This window comes from Corythoichthys intestinalis, chromosome 20, assembly GCF_030265065.1.
Source record: "Corythoichthys intestinalis isolate RoL2023-P3 chromosome 20, ASM3026506v1, whole genome shotgun sequence".
NCBI lineage: Eukaryota > Metazoa > Chordata > Actinopteri > Syngnathiformes > Syngnathidae > Corythoichthys > Corythoichthys intestinalis.
The window spans coordinates 21080656-21093385 of NC_080414.1; the positions used below are offsets into that span (position 1 = coordinate 21080656).

At 39.0% G+C, this 12730-nt stretch overlaps 1 protein-coding gene across 2 annotated transcripts in view; it reads left to right on the plus strand.

Moving 5' to 3' along the window:
- Nucleotides 1-12730, plus strand: part of dnajb6b (DnaJ heat shock protein family (Hsp40) member B6b) — a 34247-nt gene that overhangs the window by 12831 nt on the left and 8686 nt on the right. For both annotated transcript variants that reach the window (XM_057824493.1, XM_057824492.1), the window contains 4 exons: nucleotides 1368-1472; nucleotides 3124-3234; nucleotides 3296-3440; nucleotides 3517-3587. In XM_057824493.1, the coding sequence (XP_057680476.1) occupies nucleotides 1368-1472; nucleotides 3124-3234; nucleotides 3296-3440; nucleotides 3517-3587 (432 nt within the window). The remainder of the gene's footprint in view (nucleotides 1-1367; nucleotides 1473-3123; nucleotides 3235-3295; nucleotides 3441-3516; nucleotides 3588-12730) is intronic.

Consider the following 12730-nt stretch of genomic DNA (forward strand, 5'->3'; position numbering starts at 1 on the left):
TCTCACGTGAGTAAAGACGCACCATCCAACACTTAGAACCACGGTACAACATGCCCAGCCGTCATTGCTTCCTTGAGCGATTCGGCCGTGGAAGATTCGAGAACGATTCACAAACATCCAAATTCCGATTATTGAAATATGTCAAGTAAAGCGGAACTAATACACAGCGCGGTCTTCGGGACGCAATGAGAAACTGACCGCATTGCGTCCCGAAAGTAAACATAATGCTTGTCATAGACCCGGGTAATGCCAATGCGCAACTCACGGCTTAAGCTCAACTCATGCCGCTGGATAAAAAGCACAAGTATACCTGACTGCTGCTGACAGCCGCAACAAACTACGTCAACGTCGTTTTACTGGAGATAATAGATATCATATGTATACAGAACTAGATGCTACACGACAGACTCGACTGCGTTAGCAACATTGAAGTATTGAAAACCAGATGCGTTAGTAAACAGCCGCCATCTTAAAGCAGGAGACTTCCCTAGTAGGCTGTTGTGAACCTTCCATGCGAACCTGATCAACTTTTTATCTAAAATACTCCTAAATCGGCAAAATCTTGACTTGAATCTATCTTCAAAACAGTTTTAAAACTTTCACATGTCGAAAGTACACAGAAGGGAAATTATGGAATAACGGGAGCAATTTTAACAACTTTTAACGGTTGATTCACAACATTAAATTAATTGAATGTAGTTTAAAGCTGCTGATACAGAATGTGAACGTGAATGTGTATTTTATTTACTGTTTTAAAATGTTAACTTGATACTGAAATAGTCGTTTATTTAAACCTGAGAGGCTTTTTATACAATTTTTGTAACTAATGCACGAAACATTAAAAGCATCTAATAGCTTGGGGGATTTGTGGGATTTTCCACTGAGGTTGTTGGCGTGTTTTGCTTTTTTAAGACAGTTTACAATATTATTTGCACGTTTTACTGACTGACTATGCCATTTCTATTTATTGGTAATGTTTTGTGTTTGTCACTGAATAAACAGTTCAGTTTCTTGTTACCAACCGTTGTGTGTTATTCAAACTCACCTGATTCAGCTGGCTAGTTGTTATCAAGAGTACTAAAACCTATTTCAACATGAGTCTGACAACTAAGTAAGGAGGCTAAATAACTTTAAACTTTAACACATGCTCAGATAGGTCGGTATCGGATCGGAAGTGCAAACAATATCGGTATCGGATCGGAAGTACAAAAATCTGGATCGGGACATCCCTAATATATATGTATATATATATATATAAAATTCCAGCTACTGCAGCATAGAATCAGTCACAAGTTCAGCCAGAAAACACTTCTTAGACTTAAAATTCTTTAATGATCAGTTTTGGGTTTTTTTGTTTGTGCCCACAGGAAGCCACAACAATCACTTTGGCGGCTTCGGCTTCACATTCCGAAACCCCGAAGATGTCTTCCGGGAATTCTTTGGTGGCAGAGATCCCTTTGCAGATTTTTTCAGTAAGTCAAAGTTTGGTTTATTAGGTAAGTTTTGTGAGGCAGAGAGGAAAACCAACAAACAAAAAACAAGTCACACTAGGGGGTTGATTGATTAATCTGCTCTTCTTAAGCCCCACTGAGAGTAAGAAATGCCCACTGATGATGTCACATGCTGCGTATTAAATGTACAACAGCAGCAAGAAGAGGAGGCCGGTGCGTAGCCCGCTCGTGTGGTAGCCATGTGCGTCGGACACAGAGCCCAGCTCTAAATATGGAGCTGGGCCACAGGCGCGGGATGAATGCGAGCGTCGACATCATCCGGCTGGAATGCTGTCGAAAATAGCCGCCGCATTAAAGTGCATGCAATAATGGCAGCGCGTGGAAAAACACGCTCACATACACAGACTTGTATTCACTTTTGGAGAATCACTGGTATTAACAATGTATTTCATGTGTTGCATAACGCTTGTATTCTTGGACTACGAACAAATCGATCGAGTTCTAAGTTCTAGATAGTCTGCTCAGCACTTATTTTGGAACGCTGGTTGAAAATGTTTTTGAAAAAAAAAAAAAGGGGGGGGGTAATTTGGCCTCGTTTCTTCTCTGGTGCCCTCTAAGCCTAACGTTAATAGAGCTGTAAGGTCTAGATCAGTGGTTCTTAACCCTGCTAAAGGTACCGAACCACACGAATTTCACCTGTGCATTCACCGAACCCTTCGGAATTCAATAAAGACTTCTTTTTTTTTTTTTTTCCAAACGCAAAACCGATATAGCTAAGCTAGCAAGCAAATTCCTGTTGAATTTTATTCAAATTTACTACAAATAAATTTGGTATTTTCACATTGGAAAATGAACTTTCATGTCTACATTTATTTATTTCGCTGCTTAAACATGGAAAATAGGAATCGGAGTCTTATGGTCTGTACAGCTTTAATGTATCACGTGGGAGTTGGATATACTTCCATTGTAGTTTTTCATCATGTCTACATTCTCTCTGATGGTCACATCCTTGCATCATGTACTATTTTCATGGCGTAAAATGTGACACAATTTTTTTTTATTATCTGCGCAGTGTACGCTGCCTGTAAGTCTGTTATACTTCCTCATACCAAGTGTAAGTCAACCTTCCACTGGGCAAACCAGTTGCTCCTATTAGATGGAATAAAGCCTATAAATTCGAGGCAACCCAGTCCAAAACGACACTTGGCCTTAAGCATAAAAACAGGGCCCTGTCTCTTAACCTTCACCGAACCCATTAGACTTACTCACCGAACCCCTGAGGTTCAATCAAATCCAGGTTAAGAACCACTGGTCTAGATAGTCTGCTCTGCACATATTTTTGAACACTAGTTCAATATGTTAAAAAAAAGGACAATTTGGCCTTGTTTCTTCTCTGGCGTCCAGTAAATGCAGCCTAAAGTTAATATAGCTGTGAGGTGTCCCGTAGGTGTCTTTATTTTGGGCTTTCTGTCCAAGGTCAAGAGAGGTGGCTATCTTTTTTACCTGCTTAACTTTCGATTCGTGCTTATCACACCTCTTTTTATTTTGGTAGTTAAGTAGTTAAAGTCAAAGAATATTTTGCAATTGGATATGAATAATAACACTATACTAATACACGAGTCCACATAATATAAATCATGCTTATAACATGACTTTCCTTGGGATTTTTCAGCCAACGACCCACTCAACGAGTTTGTCGGGCACACTCGCCACAGGGGGGCGACTCGAACACGGACGGGCGGCAGCGGACTCTTGGATTTCGGGGGCTTCCCTTTCGACTCAGGTGCGTACATCACGACCCAACATTTAAATGCCAAATGTTCACGTCGTCCTATCTTGTGAAGGTTTTAATGCATTCGGCGACATGGGCAGCGGTTTCACCTCCTTCAGCTCGTCGTTCGGCAGCAGCGGCGGAGGAGGAATGGGCAACTTTAAATCGGTGTCTACTTCAACGAAGTTCATTAACGGCAAAAAAATCACTACCAAACGGTAATTTTTCAGATGGATTTAAACTGGAGGTCCAAGTGTTTAGCCAGTGTATTAAAAATTGTGTTCATCTGCACAGGACGGTGGAGAACGGACAGGAACGCGTGGAAGTGGAGGAGGACGGCCAGCTCAAGTCGTTAACAGTTAACGGTGAGGAGCAAGTCCTAAGAATCAACAGCAAGTAAAGTTGTCATTTCGCAGAAAAACACCAAAAGCACCGCCATTGAAAGCACTGCTCGTGTCCACCGCGGCAGCCTCACGTATTTATTGCAGACCGTTCGGAGTCTGTTCAGCACACAGAGCAGCTTTATATATTCTATGATGTATATTTCTACCTTGTCAAATGACATTTGTTGGCATGTCGAGAGCTTTAACGTGTTACGTCAGGGTTGGGAAACCTGTGGTGCTTTTCACTTCTAAAAACCTAACATGGACTATCAGGAAAAAAAGCCCACAATGGTTCCTCAGCACTGTCTTAAATCTTTTAACTCCACCTTGCTAACCTGTAAGCCGCCGTCATGTGTGACGCATAACAACATACTGCATGATCGGATTGCGGCTAGCTGTTTTCTTTCATGTTTTGTACCAGGAAGGCCATTGATTATTAACAAGAGGTGAATGTTCAATAAACTTGACTTTGTGATTATGTAGAAGTGTATTGCAAGTTGCACCCCGTTTTCTGACTTCTCACACTTTTGGTTTGACACATTGCCTGGAAATGGTTTTTCAACAAGGAGATCGCAACCTGACTCATTGTTTGGTTCTAATGCCCATCATCACCCACCGTTCGTGTGTGTAACCCAATAACTCACGTGTCCATCTCGGTATAGGTAACTCACAGTCTACGGCTTGGCTACCCCACTCTTTGCCTGTGCTTTCTTTTTGCACCCTCAACATTAGGTATAAAATATTTGGAAATTCTGCTTTTACAAAGGTAACAATTCTCCATTTATTTTTTTTCCCAAATCACAGACAAAATTTAAAACTGGAAGCTGTTTTCATCAAAACTCATAGAAATGTTTACAAGAATGTGAACTCACATTTCAAAAGTTCTATTAAGTGTAAAAAGATTACAACAGAAACATGAAAATCAAGTAAAAATTAAATTCGCCCTGACCTCGCTAACTTTAACTGTAGCATTGTTTTAAGTACAGTGGTGCCTCGACTTACGAACATTTACATACAGAATTTTCAGGTTAAGACACGCTTCAACAGGAAAATATTGCCTCTTGTTACGAAAGAAATTTCAGGATAAGAAAGGCAAAAATACAGTATGGCTGGTACTCGCAGCTGCTGAAGTTTACTGAACGTAACATACTTATAGCTGCTCTGCCATTGGCTTTTGCCTGGCATTCTTGGCATCCAATTGGCTAAGAGGGACCTTTACTGTACTAGTCCTTCTCAAAAAATAGCATTTACATAGACATTTTAACTCGTTTAAAAATTAAACTATTTACAGGCAATATTTCAACTCCTTGGCTAACAGTGACAGTGCTTGACATCCCATTTGAATTGAGAGGGATAGAAGCTTCCAGACCTCCCAGTTCAAAAAGTGTGGACATCTAGTGATGAAATCAAATCACAGCAGAAAAACAGCCACACGAATGGACGTCTGTCCACGTCAATGGCACAGACTCATTCACTGGCAACCAACGAGTTAAGTACAAGTAAAAACTGTCAAAGCTAATGAAAGACATCTTTTGAGTGTCAACACTGCCACTTAGTGATCATTTGTAAATATTGCTGATTATTCATCTGGGGAAACCAGCCAAATAAACGACTCCCCCCGACCCCTCAATAAAAAAAACAACAAAAAACAATATAAACAACCTTACCACCTTCAATATAAGGTATCTAGGAATGTGCCCTTCCTATGCACATCCTTTTCACAGGGGGTCATAAACAGCGCACCTCATGGGAAAACGCCCTAAAGAGAAAATGCGTGTTTTGCATGGTGTGTGCATGCGTATGTTTGTCGACACTCAAGATCACATACGCATATTGCTGTATTGACACAAGGATCGTCGCTACAAGGAGATATGGAAGACCAGGAAGCCTGGCTCAGGTGTGTCACATTCCATTCATACAGAGTTTAGTATTCACAAAGGTAGGAATTCTTCAATACATTTTGCGCATGCGTAGACCCGTTGCTAGGCGACTGCTATCCTGCACCATTCGGCTCCGCCTATGTTGAAACAGTCTGAAAACGAACAAAATTCAATGAAAAGCCACAATTTGAATGGACTGTAGCCTTACAAAGTGGTTTTTCCACCATCATGTAATTTGACACCATTTGTAGAGTTTGCAAAACAGCAAGGGCGTAGGTTTTGTCTCAAGATTGGTAGGGATGATGTAACAGCATAACCTGCATGTACACTTTTTGGTGGGGAGGGGACATTAATAAGATCAAACAGGTTGGGTGAACGGGGTTCAGGGCTACATTTCTTACCAATAATAATCTAATTAATTGATAGGCTAAATGATCAATGCAAAATAAATCTTGATTTATACTTTCACACTGCAAATTTATAACGTCTTAATCTGATATTTGTTCTTAAATCGGTCAAATAATTTTCTCCATTTTGTTTTGAGTGTTTAACAGATTATTTTGTCAGAATATTCCATTTAGGAAATATTAATATTTGATCTTAAGTCTATACTAGGGCTGCAGCTATCGAATATTTTAGTAAGCGAGTAATCGACTGAAAATTCTATCGAGTAATCGGATAAAACAAATATATTTTTAGGTGAAGACCAATGATAAATATACATGAGAAGACATTTAAATGGTAAATGGTGTTATACTTATATAGCGCTTTTTCACCTTTCAAGGCGCTCAAATCTAATCTTGAACCATTTTCAGTCAATCAATGTCTTTATTTTCGATGTATATTGTTGAAAACAGCCAACAATTGCATCTCAGATGTAACTAGAATAAAAAAAAAAAAAAACTTTTAGATCTTATTTAAAAATATATATATATCTTACCTAAAAATGCCGTTACGCTTGATAACGCATCACTTAAAAGTTAGGATTTTTTCCCACGTGTTTCAATTAAATTTCTGTTTGTGTCAAGCCATTTTTAACTTCTAGTTAAGTTAGTCTAAACTAAGTCCTGATAGGATTTTGAGGTTTTGCAGTGTTCAAAATAAATGTATGATTCAGGTTGTATTGGAGCACATTAGGGACCAGAGTTACTTGGGGTTTTATCCAGCAATGACTACTGAGCTAAAATTGATAGTTAGCATTAAGTTTTTATTTTACACCCTCATCACTCCACAACGCTATGTTATGTTAAAGCCTGTATGTAAGACACGTTAGCCACGCATCGACAGTGGTCATAATTAATAGAAACCTAGCCCTCCGCAGGGCTAACGTTACGTGAGCTAGTGGCAGTAACGTTAATCTTATATATTAGCGCTCTACTGCTTTAAGATGGCGGCTGTTTACTAACGCTGCCCAGACACGCCCGAGTCTGTCATTTCGCAACAACGTAGCATCGTGCGGGCTAGTATTTAGCAACGTCGGCGTCGTTTGTAGCAGCTGTTGGCTGCAGTAAGTTTTTTTGGGGGGGGCTTCTTCCTCTACACACGTAACATCAGCGCGTTGTCCCGCATTAAAAGTAGTCCGAGCAAAACGTGATGCTTAGAGCTGTCAAAATAAATGATTACTCGAGGTGAATAAAATTACTCGGATCAGTTTTTAAACTCGAGTTACCCGAGTTGCTCGAGTATTCGTTTCAGCTCTAGTCCATACATTTATTAAAAGATGGTCATTTTTCACCTAAATCCAGAAAAAAAATCCTTTCAAATGTTTTGAACAATATATATTCTTGAATTAAGAACATTTTTGACAAGCTTTTTAAAAAATTTTTATAAAGACGATACAGTTTTTGCTTAAGATAAGTTTTTAAAACTTATTTTCAGCTAGCTATTCTTATTTCAAGCAATTCGGGTAAAATTTACTTGAAGCACTGGCAGATCATTTAACTTATTTCTAGTAGATTTACACTGAAAACAAGGGATTTAATTAGTTTTAAGGAGGTGTTTTTGCAGTGGAGATGTGTTGCTTCGGGTGATACACCGTTCCATTCAAACCTTTCAAAAACTACTAAAGAAACATTTTGAAAACTAGAATAAATGTCTGGATTGTATCCGCAAATTTAAACTGCAATTGCATTTGAACATAAATTATATCAACAGACACAATAAATACAAAACTGTTACTAATCTCTCAACTATCCAGAAATGCAAATAATAAACATTTGTCTTAAGACTACTCAAGATTTTTGATCTAGATAAATAAATTAAACTGAAAAAACTAAATAAAAATGGAGTCTTCCTTCAGGTAAAACACTACTGCTTTTGTCCACAAGCACAGCCAAACAACAAAAAATGAAAGCTTCATTGGACTGCTTTAAGACCACATAAGTAAAACAATAACAATTGGGGAGAAGGGGTGGACCTCTGTTCACAACATTTCCCACTGATGAATTAACGCTGAGTAGAGAAAACATACAGAAGGATATTGCTCTCAAAGCAGCTTCCGACTCGAGTTCGGGAAAGTCACACGGATTAATGTTATGCTAACTCTGATGCAGGTCGGACTTTCAGTAGCAAAATTAGTGGTGTGTTCCCTCCTTCAACATTGACGTCTTTTTACATTACTTACAGTGGCTGCTGCTAGCGGGGGAAAAAAACTTCTAATATTTCTGGTCTTCGAATGGGGCGGATGAGGTGGCATGTTGTAGTTATCTCGGTGCTGTGATTGCGTGTGTGTGTGTGGGGGGGGGTGTTGAAGTAATCAGCCAATCAAATGCGTGAAAAGGGGTCAATGTAAGTTTGAACATGATAAAAGTAATTCCCTTAATAATGTTAGGGTCAATTCTATCCTTACAACATATGAGAAATCTAAATTACCCATATAACTGAAGTCATTATATAATGCAAATAAGGTTGTTTAAAAGTTGGTGGGGACAATTTGAGCATGAAAAGTTGGTAGTGTTATGTCCTCCTACCGTCCCTATGCAAACCTAGCCGAATAAAAGCCTTGTAATACCTCTCCTCTTTGAAGGGGACAAAGGAGGCAGCATGTGTTTTGACATATTGTATTTCTGTCGAGTCTGTGAGTGCACGTGGAGGGAGAGGGCCTTAAGTCATCAGCCAATCAAACGTGCGTTTGGGGGGGGGTGATGGACCAGCACATTCAGCAAGTGGAAAGGGGTAAATGTAAGTCCGAACATAATGAAAATAATTCACTTCATAATGGTAGTGTCAATTCTATCCTTACAACATATGGGAGAACAATCTAAATTACCTATGGCGGAAAACACAGACAAGCCTGAAACTTGCTCTTGCACTCCTCTTTAAAAAGAAACTGCTGTATTTTAAGCCAAAACAACTGTTGTTTGTAGAACAATATGTCTATATGCTGCCATAGCAGATTCATTGCGCATTAAGCCCCCAAACTATTTTTAATTTGTCCGTTTTATCCTGGAAACCCCCGTTTACAGACGTCGCGCAACCGCCTTTGTTTCAACCCAGCCATAAAACGAAGGTAATTAAATATATTTATTATTCGAAATGTCTGTCATTTTTAGCTTGCAATCATTAATTGATGTCTAATATTTAGTTAAAAAAAAAAAAAACGACTTAAAAAAATTATTCACTCACATATTTTAAACTTTTAAACAAATTACGTCACAATGAAAAAATGGTGTCTGTAAAAAAGTCATTTTCAGTCAGTATTTTTTTTGTTACTGTTGCATTTTCTCCGATATGTTAGACGATACATAATTGATCCAAACAAAGAAAAATTGAAAGAAAAAAAAAAGTTTAAAAGGGTAAATATATGAAAATCTCGACCACTCCTTGATGTCTGCGATTTCTGCATCGCGACCCTTGTTATATTACCATGTTTCACCCATAAAATCTCCCAAAAATCCAGCTGTGGCCATTCAAAACTGTGTCTTGACACTCAGTGATGCATGCTGCATGGAGTTTTTGGAACGAAACAAGGCAAGTACGCGATAATATCTCATTAAAGTCATGGCGTCTGTAATTCTGCTCTCGCGTGCTCTCACCTCCAGGTAGGGTTTTGCTGTTTAATTTTTTTTTTGTTTAAATGCCCTCCTGTTCAAAAATTTTCTTCCCCCAGAAAATTGAGATTTTAAGTTTTCCGAAGATGTATCACACATGCATATCGGACAATTTTGAAAGTTGGCCAAATTCAGAGTCACCTGAATGTTTTCCGCCCTATACAGACCCTACTCACATGACGTCACAACCACGCCTCCGCGCCATATTGTCCATCAGCTCGTCGGGTTTAAGCATTACCGCTACGTAAATTCCTCCTATTATGGCGTGTTTTTCTACTCGATAACATTAATAATCAAAATGGTGAAGGCGTGTGTGGCGGTTGGTTGCAATAACAGAGAAGATAGACGGAGTGACTTGAAGTTCTACCGTATTCCGAGAGACCCGGAGAGGAGAGCGAGATGGACTGCTGCAATTCGACGAGAAAACTGGGCACCAAACGATCACTACAGATTATGTAGTAGTCATTTTATACCTGGTAAGATGCATTTAATATATATTTAGAGGGTTTTGGGCTGACAACCACAATTAAGATCATTGCGAGGCTAATCGCCGACAACATAGTTTTAAATTCAAGATGCTTATTTCTTCCACCATCATTATTTTTTGAATAATATTTAGCTGGTACCAAGTGAAAGAAGTTAAACAGGTGTGTCCAAACCTTTTGCAAAGGGGGCCAGATTTGGTGTGGTAAAAATGCGGGGGGCTACCTTGGCTGATTTACATAGAACAATGTATTTAAACAAATTTTAGCAAGCCCTTCTGTGTGTCACATTTGCTTTATAATTTTTTAAATTCATAATTTCAACAATCTCGTCTTTGTGGCATTCTCTATCAACACTCGGACTCTTGCGAAATACTGCTGCTTTGAAATTAAACTAGCATCAAGTTGCTATAATTTCTCGCTGCGTATCTTCCCTGTAATGTTGTCGTACATGTCAGCGTGTCTTGTTTGGTAATATTGCGTCACATCAAACTGTTTGGAAAAACAGCGACTGTCTCTTTGCAAATGAGGCAGACACAGTTGTTGGGTGTTTTATTGAAGAAATAGTCCAATATCCACCTATCCTTGAAGCGTCGGCCATCGCAGTGTTTTTTTTTTTTTTTAATTGATTGTCGCCATTTTAGAAAATTGGAAGTAAAGGGTCACACGGGTAATGTTGCTTAGAGTGCTGCTCTTAAAGTTTTTCAAACTTTCGTGAGAATACGCTGATTTTGTTTGGACAAGATAGTTGTAGATATCAGGGTAGCAGATGTCAGGCAGAGAGGGCGAAGACAGCGGGTCGATAAATATCGATTTAGGCATCAAATATGGATCTGGCGAATGGATAGAATGAAGCTTTTCCACATAACGCCTTTTATGCAACGCATCCAATGAGTTTACAGCGTCTGAAAGCACCGGGGCTTCCATGAATTGCACTATAAATTGCACGACAAATTGAAACCATTGAGAATACGGATAAACACTGACGGACAATATGGCGGCCGGATACAGCGACACGTCACTCTGTGACGTTGGTGAGTAGGGTCTATAAGTGAACTCATTACCTAATGCAAATAAGGTTGCTTAAAAGTCTGTGGGGACAATTTAAGCAACCTGAAAAGTTGGTAGTGTTATGTCCCTACCGTCCCTATGCAAACTTACACCCATAAAAGAAACGTTGCATTAAACTTGTTTTTAACGCTTTACCCCTTATGGCCACTGGATGTCACCATCTCCCTACAAAAGAAGACTCGGATGTGACTTAACAGGTGTCATCTCTTGGCCTTCTTAGATACAAAACAATTCCTCGGACAATTCGTCCACATATATAACATAACATAGCATAAAGTATTATCTGATGACACTTGCCATCAGAAGTGTTTCAACTGTTTCCATGGTGTTGCTGCAGTCTCTAATGATAACCCCTCTGTAAACAATGGCGCCAAATGAATGTTTTGACTTTCAAATGTGATCCACTTGACCAAAACAGCAGCTTGCAATTATAATCAAAACTCCTTGATATCTTTGTTTTCCTAACCATTAATTGCACAAGGATGGATTGCTGACCCTTTCATAACCGGAGGGCCCTCTCATCACCGTGGTAACCACCTCATAATAAGACACATATTGATCATCCGGAGCGAAGTGTGGACTAATGTAGCAAAGAGGAAAGGCCTTTCGAAAAGGCAAATTTGAAAGCAAAATGAAGCCGTTTACTCCCCCAGGTATGAAACAACAAAGCGTGGTCGGTTGCGCTTGTCTAAACTGAGCTCGGCTAACACCTGGTCGCTTTTTTTTTCTCCCCTCGCTTCCTGCGCGCCTCCTTAATTACACGACACAATGGCGACGCGATCGCCCGTAATCTGGCGGCGTCATTCGTCTCCTCACTGCTGCCACTAATTCAATATAAATGGAAATGACCTGCAGGGAACAATAAGCAAATCTCATTCTATTTACGTGACTAATCACAATCAAGTCATTCACATGAAATACGAATGGACTGTATGAGTTGACAAAGTGTGTGTGTGTTGCCTGAGGCATGTTTTCATATTTCCCAATGTTGTCATGCTGCTTTGACACAATTGTCACACTATTTTACATTTTTTAATAGTCTACTGCAACAGTTTTGATGGATTTTTTTAAAGGTTTCACACCATCTTTGCGCAGTTTTTTGGGTTCCATTAGCAAACAATTTAAGCTTTGACACATTTTTATTACAATTATTTGACTATTCTAAAAAACAAATTTTTGTGTGTATGTTGTTTAATCAACAGGATTTTTGCACAAATTTAAGTGTTGAACATTTTTGACATCTTTTTACTTATACACTGACCAATTTTCCAAGGTATGTTCCAAAAGCAAAATTTTCGGCTGAAACCGAAAACCGAATATCGGAAAAACCTGGCCGAAAGGCCGAAAAGTACACATGCGTATAATAATTATTATTATTTTTAAATTATTTTAGTTCATTATTTTCCAATTAATGCCCTTTGCAATGGCATTGGTTCTACAACCTCGGAGTCTTGAGAAATTTTATCTTGAAAGGTGCCGATTCTGAAACCTCATGGGCAGGGGCAGATCTACAAGGAGTATAACAATTAGTCGATCAATGCTATATCAATTTGTTAAGCACAAGTGAATGTAATTCGATCAAAATGCAAAATGATTATAATTTCAATGTCCTGTTTTCAGAGGTGGGTAGTAAAGAATTACAT